The 17,141-nt window shown below is 41.6% G+C and overlaps 1 protein-coding gene across 4 annotated transcripts in view; it reads right to left on the bottom strand.

The window, feature by feature from the left end:
- Positions 1-17,141, bottom strand: part of COL11A1 (collagen type XI alpha 1 chain) — a 393,450-nt gene that overhangs the window by 357,322 nt on the left and 18,987 nt on the right. For 3 of the 4 annotated variants that reach the window (XM_086954306.1, XM_086954313.1, XM_086954310.1), the window contains exon 2: positions 1,094-1,261. In XM_086954306.1, the coding sequence (XP_086810432.1) occupies positions 1,094-1,261 (168 nt within the window). The remainder of the gene's footprint in view (positions 1-1,093; positions 1,262-17,141) is intronic. The other variant, XM_086954309.1, reaches the window with a different exon arrangement.

Below are 17,141 nucleotides of genomic sequence, written 5' to 3'. Positions count from 1 at the left end.
GGCATCCATCCAGCCTCGTCAAAAATTCCCCGAGGGGCACAAATGAGTTGAGGCAGATCCTGAACACTGTGCAGAAATGGAATGCACACCTCCGCTCACGCTTGGACTTTTCTTGGACCCAGGGTTTGAACTTCCCTGCAAACATGCCATGTGGCAGCCGGGCAGGTCAGTAAGAAACCCCACTGCGAGGGACCCCTGCAGGTTCACCAGGCAGACTTTAGGTCGCATAAAACTACACTTACATTCGAAAAACCTAGTATTTATAGTTGCAATTATTTTGCATCCATTCAAATCGTAGGCTCACATTGAGTGCATCTCTGTGCTATGTGTCAGGGCACGGGTTCCTAATAGGGTGCATAGTAGGACTCTGCAGCAGTCAATGGGGGTGGATTTTCACCTCCACCTGCTACAAAGTGCTGCACATACAGTGATATCTAATGTCCCTCAACAATGATATTCTAGTGGGCTTAAAGAAAGATTCATTATTTACAAAGTAGCACAATTGACTACTTCCTGCTGCACAGCGCTAGAATAATCGCGGACCATAAAGGGTAATAGTCTACATAGAGGATGTCCTACCACCATTACATCACTTACAAAAGTAAAGAATATTCGGAATGAGGCCTTAGGTAGAGCACTGGTGATGTTTAGACATGTTTTTTTCAGCCTTTTTTTTTAGTTGTAACACCTAAGCCTGTGTTATAGAATCAGCTACATTACGTTCATGCTATTTAGCTACATTTTAGATCTGGCTGGACTGCACTGGTGTTTGTAAGACCTGTTCTTGGCTGAGTTCAAATAGTGTGAAAGTTTTTTCTCTTTGCAGGGAAATTTTTCTTGTAAAGTGCAGAAAATCTTTGCATGGGCGAAAGCAAGGTTAACCCAGCAAACTGAAGTTCACAAGATTTAATCAGGGAATGCTTCCTTGTTATGTGAAGGGCAAGAATTTGGTGAAACCCACATATGTAAGTGCACTTGTGAAGTCTTTCTGCAGTTCAAAGTCTGCTGTTGACCTGGTCCACAACATCCACGGCATTATTTATACATATGATATGATGTAGTAATATATTTAGTGTAGCCACATGCAACTCACCTGGATATAACTGATTTGTTGGAGCACTCAGTTGTGCAAGTTTGTTCACTTTGTAGGCAATATCCGATCCTCGTGTGTCTTTCCTGTTTGTGCAAAATCCTGTTGTTTTCGATACTCCTTCCGGAGACGTGTGGAATTCTAATGCTTTTAGTACATCAACTGGTCCTGCTGGAGAAAATAAAAACACAGTGTTACAGGAAACCCAGATAAACTAAGACCTTTCAGACATTTCATGGTACTGAATATGAAATACAATACCACAAGAATGTGTGTGAGTTTGCTGAATATGAATCATGTTATTTGCAATCAAATATTTAATACATGAATTTTCCTTTAGGAGGCCATGCCTTTCACCCATAAGTTAAAATCTCTGATTGGAAATATAGCAGTGCTTGTTTATTGACATATAAAAGAGCGGACTACTATGGTCATAATATTTATTGAGCTCCTCTCCATTAGGGAACGGGAAGCATAAATGCACACTTGACTTGGGATGAATGAATGGGAATGACATTTTAAAATAGACAAGAACCACACATAAATGTGTCTATATCACAGAAACACATAACATTTGAGGCATTAGGAAGAAATGCTCCAACCTAGTTGATACATTGGCTGTGTCACTGCCCATAATATAGGGTGCAAATACAACTACTGAAAGAATCTTGTGAGGAACTATGGAAATGTCTTGGGATTTACAAGTCTGCTGAGCTCCTCAATCTACTGCGCCCTAAGCTAGGCAGTATTTTCAAAGCTCCCTATAAAGACATGATCCGAACAATAAGCAATAGGAAATTTAGTAGAAGGATAACTCATAGTGATCAAAATAATTGTCATGTGTATTCCGTCTTATAGGCTCTTCATAGATCTGCAAATATGCAATAGCAAAATTATGCAAGTGGGTTTTTCAGTTCTCGAGGAATATTTTGAAGTTGAACAGAAAAAACTCTTAGCAGTTCTTTTAGAGATGGTTTGACATAAATCACGGAGATTAATGCTGTCATAAATCCCCAGTCAAATCATGAATCAACATGTAAATGCAACAGCCAACCCGGGGGAAAGAGGCAATGCATTCCACGCTATTGGTTGAAAGATGATACTGGTGTATGAGAAAACATCATGTCAATGTCAGCACAGAACTAAAAGATCAAACTGTGAAAGGAGCACGTAAGGGCATCCTGGGCTAAGTAAGGTCTTTGACCCAGATTCACCCATCGATATATTTGAACACTTATTTCATGTTGATTAGAGCTATGTTCTGTTTTTTTAAAGTTACCTTATGCATGTCAACTGAGGCAGACAATATAATATTTTGACAGTGTTTTTGCATGTATCTAGTAATCTAAAACTAGATTAACTAAAAAGCACACTTTTGACATACTGAATGGTACTCAGCTTATTGCTGATTTTATTCATCAAAGTATCATTCATTGAAGCATTCTTTAAATACATTTTCGGCCCTCTTTGTCTGTTTAATAATATTTACCTCATTTTTATGTTATGATATTCATACTTAACTTTCTTGTTTCCTTTCATTCCACATTGTTGGCTCCCCTTTCTTTTTAGATCTGGCTTTACAGCGCAGATGTCTTTAGAACGTATTGTAACACTTCTTTAAAATATACACAGAGAGAGCTTTGGCTCCATCCGGAGGAGTATTTTTCTCCCAACTCATGTTGTTTGTTGTTTGGAGTATCATTCAGCCCTCTATGGGGTTCTTAGATTGCAATGCATGAGGGACTATTGTACATCTCAAATGTACACTGATTAATCGCATACTCATTTTTTAACCCATAGTCCTGGACACAGAATCAATCACTTTCTCACTCCATTGGCCATTTTTTTTATTTTTTAGTCAAGACTTGAAGTGCGCGGCATATCTGTTGTCTTTGCCAATACTTGCTTGATTTTTTTTCACTTTGAAACTTTGGAACAAAGAAGCATACCTCCAGATCTCTTTCTAAGTAAAAAAAAAACAATCACACAACATTCTTCTGATTTGTAGTATAATTCGCTGTAGAACCACCCACAAATGCCTTCCCCCAACAATGCTTTCTCATCTTTGCTTATGTGAACCCATACATAAAATACATTAGTAAAGTGCTTTTTTCTAGGCAGCACTTCAAATTTGCAAATCTGGTAGCCCAACACAAAGACTCTGGAGTAAATAGTGCATTCTTGTCTTCTTATTTACAGTTTCTCCTTCAGTAAATTTGGAATATTCACAATTAGTTAGGCTTGCTCGTGTATCTCACTCCTAATCTATAGACTGCTATCCTATTGGTTAGTGTTCTTTTCAGGTCTCGCCTGGCGTTAGCAATGCAAATGCGCTGCACTCGCCATGTGAGGGCCTTTTGCGATCGATTCAGCCATAGCTGAACATGCACACATACGGATGGACACAGATGCCTGCTCTTGCCATTCAGCCAAAGCTAAACATGCAGGCGTATGTATGGACAGTGGACAGTCTGACGCCATCTTGTTTTTTTCCCTTCTGTGTCCCCTCGAGCTCTTCTGCCCAGCACTCCTCCTTAACTGTGTGCGGTCACGCGCACACACTTCTAGACCGCTCAGGGGCCCTGGCAGTGCCTCCCTGGCCCCCTAGGCCTCACACACTCTCCTAAGTTACTACTCCTCACACACAACACCTCCTTCAGGCCACCCCCTTCGCTGCCTCCGCCGATGCACGGAGCAACTCGCAGCCCTTCCGACTCATGGCCTCCTTAACTTCTCGCTGTGTGCTGGTGGGTGGCGACGCCGCTTCCACTGCCGCCTGCTACACGGGAGCCAGGATACGCTTCCTGCCACCCCGGTGAGGCGTACCACTCTCCTTCACGCCGCACACCTCTCAGCGGCAACAACCAATGCATTGTTTCTTAGTTTTTTTTCCTTTGCCGACTTCCTTGTTATGTAGTTTAGATCTTTTATCACTTACGTAATTCTTGCATTTTGTTTATTTGAAATGGGCATTTATGGCTTTCCTCCGTGACATAGAACATGTAGGCATGCTATCCTGGTTATAGTTTGTATTTAAATGGGCGTGGAGACTTTTCTGTAAATTGCCTTTGACGCACACACTAGAATCCCCAGACGAGACTGGTTTGGCACCCGCAACTAGTCTATAATGCCTAATAGATTGTGTATAGTGTATGTTGGCATGCTTTTGCCGCCTTTGGCTATGTAAGTGAGGATCCTTAGATCTCCTTTCCTAATGGTACTCATATTAGCACCGAAAAGATGAACGGCAGAGTCGACTCCGTTGCATTCCAGCACTCCTCTTTCAACACACACAAATGCAGTACTTACATGAGTCCTCTGTGCTATCATGCTGCCTTATTAAATATTTATTTATCAGCCATATCTGGGGAAGAAATGTTGCACAAAAGAACAGTGATGGTGGCAAAATGGGGAGATGTAGTGGCTAATATATACGAAAGTTAACTGTTGCGGTGTGGATAAGAGGCACCGCTGCTGTGTGAAATTCACCTGTGAAGACTGGTAGTAACTAAGAAACACGAGTATAAATGCTTATATTTACAACGATTCGCGCAGGCCTGGATTTTTTTCCGGTGCACATGTAATGACAAGCCGTAGAGGCCCTATTCTCCCACATGGTGGGACCAAGCAGAAGAGAGGCCCTGTGCACCCCCACATTGTGCACCCCGAGAGGTCCTGTGTCCCCTGAGAGTCCCTGTGCACCCCCACATGGTGAGACCCAGTGGCCGAGAGGCCCAGTTCTCCATCATAAGCGGGGCCCGTCTCAAGTGCGCCAGTATTTATGATAGGCCAGATGGCGGAAGATCCTCACGCATGGTGACACCTGGCTGAGTAATGGCCCTGTTCTCGCAAATGGCGAAACCAAATAGAAGAAGGTTTGTTCTCCCAATCTCCCACCTGGTAGGACTTGCGGTTGAGAGGCCCTGTTCTACCTCCTCGCGGGGGCGGCGGTGGAGAGGCCCTGTTCTCCCACATGCTGACACAGGTCAGTAGAGGGTCTATTCTCCCTACCTGGCGGGACCAATCAATCAATCAGTGAATTTGTAAAGCACGCTACTTACCCGTGAGGGTCTCAAGGCGCTGAGGGGGAGGGGTGCAGCTACTGCTCGAAGAGCCAGGTCTTTAGGAGCCTTCTGAAGGAGAGCAGGTCTTGGGTCTGCCGTAGATGGGTGGGGAGAGTGTTCCAGGTCTTGGCAGCGAGGAAGGAGAAGGATCTGCCGCCGGAGGTCGTTCGTTGGATGCAGGAGACAGCAGCGAGGGTGAGGCTGGCGGAGCGGAGCTGGCGGACGGGAATGTAGAAGTTGAGTCTGTTGTTCAGGTAGGCTGGTCCGGTGTTGTGAAGTGCTTTGTGTGCGTGGGTGAGAAGCTTGAAGGTGATCCTCTTGTTGACGGGGAGCCAGTGCAGGTATCTAAGGTGGGAAGTGATGTGGCTGCAGCAGGGGACGTTGAGGATCAGTCAGGCGGAGGCGTTTTGGATGCGTTGTAGTTGTTGCAGGTGTTTGGCTGCTGACGAGGGCTTGGGTCACCGTTCTTCTGGTTTCGGTCGGGATCCATTTGTAGAGCAGGAGAGGCCCTGTTCTCCTACATGGTGATTCAGCGGTAAAGGGTCTATTCTCCCTCAGGGTGGGGGCCGGCGTTGGAGAGGTCTGAGGCCCTGTTCTCCTTGCTGTGGTTCCCGTCAAGGGTTCCGCTGTAGCCGGGTCCTCGCGGACTGACGCTTTAATAGGCCCAAGAACTGATGGGTAAAGCGTAAGGTGTTATATTTCTGTGCAGGTGGAAGGGGGTCTGCAGACCAGAGGAAGAAATGCTGAGTTTTGGTTCGGCGGCAGATGATGCGCTTGGTCTGATTGATTTTTGCGGATTGGACTCAATCGCTTGCGGCAGATTGATTGAGATGAGCCCGGGAGCAGACGTCATTGTTAACCGACCTTTGTCAATACCTGCTATTCCCCACACTTGCACATCGGGTGTGGGGGCATGGGCCATGTTCAGTGAATGAATGGCGAGGCGTCATTTAGCCAGCACCAATCCCAACAGGGCAAATCTATGCTTCATTTTAGGGGTTTGGAAGTACACCCAGTAGGCTATGTTTGATCGAGGCCTTCAACATGCATAATTCCTCGCTGTAACTCCCCCCAGTAACTATGTAGCCTACTGCACTCCAGCGCCATATGCAGAAACATTGCTCTACCCTGCACCGGGCACACACAGCCGATCGTGCTGCTTTAAACCTATGTAACCATAGAGTTGTTAAGTAGGTGCAGTGTAAATGATAAAATTGGGTGAATTTGAACTGTGCATTACTATCCACGTCCCTGACTTCGGCGCAGGCTCACTTCCACTCTCCCTCCCCGAGTTGTTCAGGCAAATCACCCATCTATCTATCACTGACCTCTCTATCCTACTGTCAGCCTTCAAGGCCTTATAAACGCGGGATATCAGACATTAAGGAATCCGGGTCCAGCAGTAGCCGCACGTCTCTGTTTCAGCCGGCTCCACAGAAAAATCTATCCAGACCTCTCGTGCCATGTAGACACCTTGGCGTATTGAAACAAGGATTAAAAATGCAATAGTTCTCACCTTTCATTAAGTTAAAGCCATTTTCTTTGCTGTGCAATACCATTAGCAAAGCAAATGGTTTTAACTTAATGAAAGGCGAGACCTATTACATTTTCAATGCTTGTTTTTCTTTCCCATCCAATAATGATCTATTTATTTGTATTATTAAATGCCTCGGAGTTTTGTATTGCTTCCTTGTACACATTCACTCATTTACACCAAATGTCATTTCTAATGGGTCTTGAAATGGCAGCACTTTCACTATTACTCCGTTCTTAGTGATATTCTTTGGACACTGGCTAGCACTGTTTTGACATGCAAATCATGCATTGCTTCATTATCTTACAATCAGTCGACTTATACTCTTCTATATGAGACCTCCCTTCAGCTGTGGCCGCTTCACGTTAGAGTGGTGGGGAGGTGGGGCTGGGTGGGAGGGATTTCGAGAGACGACCACAAGAGAAAATTAATTATTTATTAAATTGTCCCTCGTAGTCGTCTCTCAAAATCCCCCACCCGGATCCACCGCCCCACCGCTCTTACCTGCAGCGGCTGCCTCCTTTTCCCTTCTTACTTTCTCACGTTTTGCTTTATTTTTAGAGATGTAAAGTGCGCTGGTAATTTTTCTACTGTCTCGTGATTTATGGAGGTATAAAGCATAATTGTCCTCTGTTCAAAAAACCCTCTATCAGCATCTTCTAACAACCTACATCTTGGTATTTTTCTTTGGCATATAGTTGTTAAGACTATTCCCTTTTAATGGGTCTTACACATTAACAGCTTCTTGCTCTATTCAAGAGCTTATTTATTCTTCACCCCGCATTTTTAGTATTTTTTATTCCAGCATTCTCTAGAAAAGATGAAACCATGAATAATTCCTTTATTCTTATACACTACGGCCCCTTATACACCCCATTTGCCCTCACTAATCACCTTTGATGCTGTACACTATTTTTGCTTGTGAAGTGATAGATGAGGCAAATCTGTAGTTCAGCTATCTTATTGAACATTTTATTTTCAAAATCACTAACTCCTGTTACTGTTCATAAAGGGGTGTATTTCGAGCATATATTGATCCCCTACTGTTTTGCCTTCAAGCTTAGGTTTCTACTATTTTTGTATTCGTTTCCATTTAAAACCTCAACATATTCTACTTTTAAACCCCCTCTTTCTCCACTCCTAGTCTTAGATGGATGTTGGCTCACAGTTCTTCAATAGTTTACCTTTCTACCTCTAACATACTTATTTACAACACTTGGAAAGTGCTGGCACTATATTTACTTCTGTTAATCTTTCCACATAGGTTCTGATGTATAGCTGCTTCTCAAAGCAACTAATTTCTATAGTAATCACTCTTGGCTTCTTTTCCATATCACCTGTTTTAGTTGTATATCTTTTTAAATATAAAATTCTCTCCATCCTCTTTTACCTTAAATTTCCGAGCCTACGTTCTTTACTATCATAGTTTTTTCTCCTATTTAAATCCTTCCCTGATTTACTTATTTTCACCTTGCTAACCAAGTCTATTTTATCCAGCAAAAATTCTACAGACTAACTTTTACTAGATGTATTTAACACCCGACTCTAATTTGAATTGGCATAATTTGCCCTCATTCCACAATAAATTAGGAATCTGGCCATTAGCTGTGTTTGTCTTTTCACTTCCTTATGGAAAAAGGTCACTTTCTATTAAGTATCATTTACTACATCATATGCATCTGACACTCTGGAAAAGGAAGTTCATTCAATATAATTCATTAAATGGTCATTGGTCGAACGTACTATGAGATTTGAAAATGTTAGTGTTTTTTGTTGTGCTCTATGATTTACTAAAGAAATGAATGAGACTATTAATATTATGTTGAGTATTGTAAAGATAAAAGTACATGCAACACTTCCTGCTTGCTTGTTTGGTCCATACAGCTATCCAATGGCTCCCTCTTAATAATTGACACTACAACATTTGTGTCATACATTGAAAACTATTAAGTTCCCTTTTATCTAGCTATTGAAGTGTGTTTGAGAAATTGGGTCAAATAAGAAGACTGTAATTTAAACAAGATTGCATTGCTTGCATGTGGGTAGGTGGTAACCTGTTTAACACAGCTCTTGACTCCCAAACACCACACAGCACGCACATTTAGGGGAGAGCTTACTATTTTCACAGAGAGCACTATTGGAGCACTACTAGAATATTAGGAACTGGTATCGCTATTATGCATAGTGACATTGTATCACCAATCAACAACAGAAACATGTATGTAGAGATACATTCATTGACAAAAAGTGATATTTTAAGCATTCTAAATCTATTTTCAGACAAAAAAATCGCTTAATCTGCCAGTTATGAGTAACCATAACTTCCTCTTCCTAACTCATTGCTCCGGACCGCAAAACTAAAAAAAACATATACTGTATCACAAATATCATCATCAATGGCATTGCATTATGATGAACATTCCTAAAAATGGTTTAAGGGACTATGAGATTGCTGTCTCCTGAGGAGTAATTAGGCCTCTACCAGCAGAGCAGTGTTAACAAGGCCTCCCAGATTTACATAGGATTTGAGTTGAGCTGGGTCACTGGGAATGTAGTTGGATATGCGCAATTAAAGGATATGCTGGAGGTCTTTGTTAGGCCCCTGTTTGAAGTTCTTAAATAATTCCTGAAATTCAGAGGGCCTACATGAATGTGCATTACAAGAAGCAATTAACCAGTTGCGGCTGGCTCCCTTTCATAACAAGTGGTGGGTGGGGAGAAGGGGGGAGGTGTGAGGGGTATGGGAATATAATAAATAAAAATAAGAAACACTTCTGCACGGGGTCCCTGCACACTGCGCAGGCTCCTAGACTCCAATAATGATTCTGCTCTCATGAGAGCAGCTCCATGATTGGCCTGAGCATGCTTGTTTAACGCTCGCTCAGGTCCTAGGAGCCTGTGCCTCTACTCCACCGAGCTCCACAGCACAGCTCGGGTGAAGAGAGATCAAAAAGCGCATGACGGTTTGGACAGCCTTAGACCAAACTGTCATGCGCACTGTACAGTGTGCACTACTCCTCCCCGCTGCACTCATCATGGCCCCGCCCCACCCAGACTTGCCTGCCTGCAGCAGAAAGAAAAATAAAATGATAATAAAATGGTTTTATTATCATTTTATTTTCCCATTTCTGTCTGCAGCGAGGCACTCAGCGAGTGGTGACGCTCCTCTGCCACAGCGGAGGAGCCGCTGCTGCAAGTAACACTGTAGTTAAGAGAGACGCAATGTGTTTTACAACATATATGAATTCCAAATTATGTTTTATTCATTTGTTAGGTTGGTGAGAAAGCAGGTGAGATATATTTTTAAGTATACAGACCAGAGAACGCCAAGGCCCTCTCTCTCGCTCTCGCTTTCTCTCCCTAGGCAGCACCTGCAATTGGATATTAGATTTAAAAGGAGACTTAAGAGATGGGAAAGAAGTGACAAAGATGCAGAGCGAAGAAGGAAGAAAGGAAGGAGGCAGGAAGGTTAAGGTGGGAGGTAGCCATTGGCCTCCTTGGTCAAGCATGTCGCTCCCCAGCTGATGCTCCTGTTAGCGCAGAGGAACTGTGAAGGTGACACAGATCTAGAGCTCGCCTCAAACCCGCTGTTCAGGTAAGTGATTTTCCTGCATCCAGCACGTCGAGACCCTCACGGGTGATATGCTGCGCTTCGTAAGTGATTGATTGATTGATTGATTGATTGATAGAAAGAAGGGGTGAAGGTACAGAGAGAGAGAGAGACAGAAACATGTATTTGTTTACCACCTAACCCTTGAAAAAGCAATGTTCCAACAGAATGGGTCACTGCTTTGTAGCCAGTATTTAATTTAGAAATATGAATTAGCGCAGGGTCCAAAGTTTTTCTTAGGACCCAACAGTTGGTGCTGCCCAAGGCCAGTGTTGCCGAAAGCTAAGGCTGCCTATCATGATTCTGTCCCACACCTGTTTCTCGTCTCTTCAATTCCGTCCACTTGATTTCACTCTTACAGGTTCTTATCTATCACTCTGTTCCTTTGTTTGAATTTCTACTTCACCCTTTTCTGCTTTTGTCTGTCTTGAGCTGGGGAAAGATCTGATGATGAAAATTAAGTCCTAGCCCCAAAAATAAGTGGTCGACCTCTCCATCTACTATCAAAAACATAAATTAAGCACTGTTTAAGGCAAACATTGCACAGCGTAAAAAAGAACTATTCATCAAAGACAATTATATGATATTACTGTAAGTAATAATTGGCTTTGTGGAATATAGACTAGGCCATTTTAGATGTCTAAGCGTTGCACAATGGTCATGAAGAAAATATTTGTTTAGATATTTAACATAGTGCCAACACGTTGCCTCGTGGCACTTTTGCTGCACAATGACATGCAAATGCAGTCTAAAGGAGATTAAAGTGGAATGTTTATGTTTCTACAATACAATGATTCATGTAGTCCTTAACAATATTTACCACAGGACAAAATACATGTAAATATTTAGATCTTGTTTTAAATTTTAAATGTAAAATTTGAGACTGATACTATTATATGTATACGTATGTAGCAGAAGAAAACATTTTAGTATTTTATCTTCTACTGTTGCTCAAACTTCTTCTTCAAGTTCAAGAAAGTACAAAACTTTCATTGTGTGAGTGGGATCGTTCTGCCACTTTACATCTGTGTCACAGGTTTTCCACTGAACTACAATGTTCACATTCCCGGTATTTTTGTAGCAGGATAGACAAACATCTTTGCCTATGTGTCACGAGCTGTAAACGGTTTCAGTTGCCATGGTAATTCGTGCATTCCATTGGTCATTATGGGACTCCCGTTAAAACAGTTGTGTAATAAAACGTCTGAACAAAAGCGCTTATTGGTTTAAAGGAATGACCCTTTCCCTGCCATCCTACAAAGAGGAAAGGTCAAAGTTGAGGTCACGCTTCCTTCGACTATAAATATTTTTCTGGAGTCACAGACAACGTCTCTTTTGCGCAGGGGATTCATGATCCACTTTATAAAATTGCTTCTATGTGCTCTTTTTTACCTTTGTTCGGCAAAATACAAGTGTGGGGTACCAGAATATCCACAAATTCTATTTATTCAGTGCTTCCTAAAATGTATCCATATGGCCCTCTGAAGGTGTTGCCCTGTGCATCTTGTAGAAAGTGAGGTTTTGACAGGACAGCAATGGTTCAGCCCTTTGAAATATAGTTCTCTCTAATTACCAGTTAATGTTATGACATTAACTGATCAATTTTAATAAAATGAACTAATTAGTGCATGAAAGTATTGACAGAATGTGGTCCTAGATGTTTGTTTTGTTTCCCCATAATGAGATTCTAAATTGTCGGGAGCCATTTATGCAAGTATGCAAAAATGTAAGTTCAGTATACTATGCTTTACTAAATAGTAAGCTGGCCAAGTATTCACGACTGCCTGTACTTTTTTTCTTAATCAATTGACTATTGGGACCCAAAATCAGCATCCTAGTGGAAGAAAACTTAATTTAAAATCAGAACTTCATCTGTATTTTTACCAATATATATGTATGAATATGTATTTAAATGTGTGTCTTAGTGTGTGTATGTGTCCTTGTTATTAAAAAAGATGTACTTTTAAACCTGGGATCACATATTTATTACGGGAGTCCAAAGGTAATTCAGCTTTATTACTATAGTGCAGAGTACCTAATTAGAGAAACCGGTGCTATACTACCCTCAAATTCCATGTTACAGTTAGGTGAGAGCGAAGTTTTAATTGTGAATTTGGGGAATTCTGCACTTTGCAAGAAAGTACAAAATTTCATGAAATTGGCTAAGGCAAGCACAGTCTAACTAGGACAATCCCTATAGCTCAATATCCTGCCCAACATGGACAGGGCATCAGGCTCAAAATAATTGTGTTTTCCTGTTGTCACCATAGTGGCAGTGGGGGGATGCAATTGCTTTCACTTGGCTGCCGCACCTTCCTTCCTTACTCCTGAAGGTTCCACTCCAGTCCCTCTTGAACAGGGAAAGGAGATGGAGCGCTCTGCCACCAGAAATAAAGATAAGCGGCTGCTACTACCAGCAGTACATGGCGGCAAAGCAAAGATCCTTTTTAGGCCCAATGGCAGCAGTAATGTTCCTGCTGCAAAGCAAAGCCTCTTTTTAAATCTTGATATATTATTTATTTTCAAACTCTGCCAGCTTTGTGATTCACAGTGCAGGAACAGATACAAATGTACAACTTGCGACTGTGAAGTTTATCCCACCCCTAGCTACAAACATTTTGCAGAGAAAAACACTGGTGGCCCAGATTGAAGACCTGATTTAGATCTTGGTGGATGGGTTACTCCATCACAACAGTGACGGATCCCGCCCGCCAAAATATAAATCCCATTATATCTTTTGGGATTTATATTTTGGGGGACGGGATATCCGCCATTGATGTGATGGAGTAACCCCTCCGCCAATATCTAAATCTGGCTCTTAGTATTATTAAGCATAGATTTTCACATAATGCTAAGCGATTCTTTGAGATGCAAAGAATCACAAACTGAGGTGCCAATCATTTTTCATGCTCAAAATATATTTTCACTGAAATGGTGATGCAGGCACAACAAAATCCGCAAAGAATCAACCCCTTCACTTCTTTGCACAGGGGGCGTTATGAATCTCTATCTGTGTAAACACCAATAGGTTTTTCCACAATGAAAGATCTTCAAAATTTGCATGAACTGACCTGATGCACACAAGGGACAAGCAGAATACTGTCTGCTAAGATGTGTAATTATGGCAAAATTGCACATTACTTAATGTAACCTTTATTACCTATCATAACATAGAAGTGTGTACTGGACCTTATATCTCAAGTACACATCTCACACTGGATGCGGGTGCCTCACCTTAAGGCTATAGTGCAACGCTTAGCATCACCCTAAGTGAATCAAGTCAAGACCTACTAAATTTCCATTAATAACACATGGAACAATTGAAGATGTTCATGCAGCATGTATTGCATTGATGTTAATATATCTGGGTCCGTTTCCCAAATTAAGATGGCATTTTTAATGTAATCTCATCTCACTTTGTGGGGTTGAAACCTTTTTCTTCTTGGTTCTGGGTTAATAATTTTATTTATAACTTCTAAACTTGAAAAAACAACATCGCCTATACTATGAATGCTGATGCAACAAATGTGGTTTTTACTACCATTGGTGAGAGAGAAGAGAGGCTTCATGACCCCCACCAATAACATCTTGTGCACAAATGTAATGAGGACAGCAGGACGTACTTGTGCTACTCTATAAACATGCCATGTAATGGATAGAAATTCATTGGTCTCTTTTGATTGGCAAAGTGGTAGAAGTGAATGTATGACACTGCTAAACATCTGCAGAAAAATTTAGATTTCAAGGACATTTATACTGAATAACTTGTATAGTAATAAAGTAAGAAGGGTGGGAGTCAGAAATGGGATTGTTAATTTGGGACTAGCTACCAATACCAATTCAATAAACCCACTCTTGTTAAGTCAAAATACTGTTCTGAGAAAATCTTTACCCAGCCCCTGGTAGCTATGGCAAACGCAGTAGGGAATCCCCAGGGAAGTGCAAATTAAGCTCAACTAGCATAAAATATTTCATAGTATTTATTTTATTTTATTTATTATACAGAGTTTTATATAGCGCGAACTTGACCCGAAACGGGTATCAGAGCGCTTTACATAGCACCAGTTGTGTTACATTAGGACACGTTCATTTATTTATTTATTTATTTTTTGTTGTTAGGCACTGGGAGATTATGTGATTAGCCCAGTATCTCAGGATGTTCAGTGTCATTGCAGAGACTCGAACCCGGTTCCCCAGATTATAGGTCGACCGCCCTAGCTTTTAGGCCAACAGATTAATTCCTTGACCACTTTAGACAAAAAGAGAAACATTTAATGAGCAAAAAGACACCTAGAACATTAAAATAGGACACGCGGAACTAGATATATGTATTGTAACATTTATAGGGGAAAAAGAGCCAAGACAAAGTAAACCAAATTAAAAAAAGAACATTTCGTGGTTGGATGGCATTTAAGGACTGATTTAGAGTCTGGCGGATGGGTTGCTCTGTCCTATACATGATGGATATCACATCCACCTTATTACTAATGCATTATTTCTTATTGAATCTTAAATATGGTGGATGCTATATTTTACATGTTGTGACACAGTAACCCATCATCCAAATTCTAAATCAGACCCTCTATCCATGGTTTCAGGTTGTCTATGATGCAGCGGAGGTCAGTTACACTAAGTGGGTTGTCCTGGTTTTACCTTGGGACTTCGTTTCTGAAATGCAAGCCACTATTTTGAAGTCGGGCAAGGTCCAAGACTGTGGCTGGCAAGGGTCCTACAAAGCTGGATATACCATTATCAAGCTCTTGCTGAAGCCACTGATTTTGGTACCAGGAGCTTCGAGTTGGTCAAATCTGGATTTTGTAGCCATCGAGGTTAGTTTGGCGGTTGCATAGCTTTGGTGCCTCACCTCACTCCAATCTTTTAAATTCAGACTTAGTCTCTTTTGTGGAAGTTAAAATTCTCCAGTTCGACAAGCTGTAAGCCATGGCCAGGCAATTCTCCATGAACCTGGATACCTTTGCCGTGATGTCTTGCTGAATCAGTTGTCAGCACTACAAAAAGATCCACGCAGAACAAAACTGGTTTTCTTGTCCACCTTAAGTTCAACTTCTCTGGGCAAGCTTCAGCACTCAAGCGGTGTCCGCCAGCCTTAGAAAACAATTACTAAATCCAACTTTTTCAAGTGCTGGAAATGTCTTTTCTGGACAGTCCTTCACCCACTAGCACCTCAAAGCATGCTTATGGGGCCAATGTCTCTCTTCATCCTGGACATGTGCAGGTTCCAGGACTCTGTGGTTGGCAGGGCCTTCTTGGAGAGAAGAATACTGCATATTTAGTATCCCTAAAGCAAGAAAACTGGAGGCCAGACTCTTTACCCTTGAAGAGAGGTTCCATTCTGTGGGTTCCAGGAGGATTCATGAGTTAATGAGTCCTTGTTGAGTGAGTCCTCTTCTTCCAACAGGAGTGAGGAGTTTTCTTCCACTAGGGACTTCTGCTTCAAATGGAGTCTTTCCTGATCTAGGAACGTACTGAGGAGGTGGTGGTTGAGGTGGCAGATTTTTCCTGTGCACCAGCCAGTGCTTGGAAATAATCTACCCCAATCCTAAATGTTTTCTTGCAGTCTCCCACCTCCTTGTGCAACACTTCCCCCTTACCATAATGTGAAATTACATTGGAGCCCCCTTTTCAAATTGTCAGAACCCAGACACCACTAGGCAGGCCTGTTTTAAGCTTCTACAACACTCCTCTATTTAGATGAGATCACCTCCCATCTGACAGAGTCAAAACTGGTTTTCTCCCTTATATTGAATGGAGCCACATTGTCTAGTAGGTCCCTGGGAATGAATAGAGAAGCCCTTATTGGCATCTCCAAGTCAAAAGAGGTAGAGTTAAAAATGTGTTTGTTCGGTCAACAGTGCTTTTCTTTTACCAGATAGCTAACACTGGCTAAATGGTCAGCAGGTAACACGCATTTAAATTCCTTGGGCTCAAAGGTAAGCTACTGCCCTCTGAGCTAGCACCACTGTCTCTCTCAGTCCATGGTATGTATTCCAGCACTTAGAGTGTGATGATCCCAGCATTAGGTTAAACTCCTCCAAAACGGACTATGGTCATGTTGCCCAAATTGTTTAGGTCAAATCATCAAACCCTTAATCACAAATGATTTACATTAACCCAGTCATGCCTAATGCCTAAATGAGAACTCTTGTCTACCTAGCCCTTGTGTGTCTAGGTGTAGAACACATATATGCTGATAATACCCAATTTGTAAATATAACAAATGTGGAAGAAAGTTACTCAAAATCTGAAATTCTCCACAAAGACATGGAGGTTAAACAAAAACCTCTACTCAACTGCCCCAAATTCATGGCCACTGGCTAGTCAACATTTTCACTGTTTCATTAAAAAAAAACAAGATGTTATGTATAATAACAGCCTGCCACTTATTTGTCAAATGAAAGATGTCATTAAAGTACTCAACATCAAATATTAATAGCCAGTCTGAATGTTTAATTGTTATTCAAGGCATCTAGCTCAATGCCCAGGTTGCATTACGGCAATGCCATTGTTCAAATTGTCTAGCACCACACAACTGGGTTTATTTAACAATCAACAAGCTGAGAACACATTCACTTTTGTAAAACAAGCTATTGTTACTTCTGTCTGAACTAAGATCACATTTAAGATCGCCTTCATTTTCTGCAGAGACTTATGGAAACAGATCTATCTCAGATCCAAACCACAGTCCAAGACTTCTTGTCTGTGAGAATGCTATAATCAGTTGCTCATGTACAGATTAGTTCCACCAAGTGCCAACCAGGGACATCTGATAACATCTTCAAGTTCAATTACTACAAAGGCCAAATCAGTCTTCTTCCCTTTCCA

The sequence above is a fragment of the Lissotriton vulgaris genome, chromosome 1_1 (assembly GCF_964263255.1).
Source record: "Lissotriton vulgaris chromosome 1_1, aLisVul1.2, whole genome shotgun sequence".
Lineage (NCBI taxonomy): Eukaryota > Metazoa > Chordata > Amphibia > Caudata > Salamandridae > Lissotriton > Lissotriton vulgaris.
The sequence above is the reverse complement of the archived record's forward strand: the minus strand, read 5'-3'. Positions and strand labels throughout refer to the sequence as shown.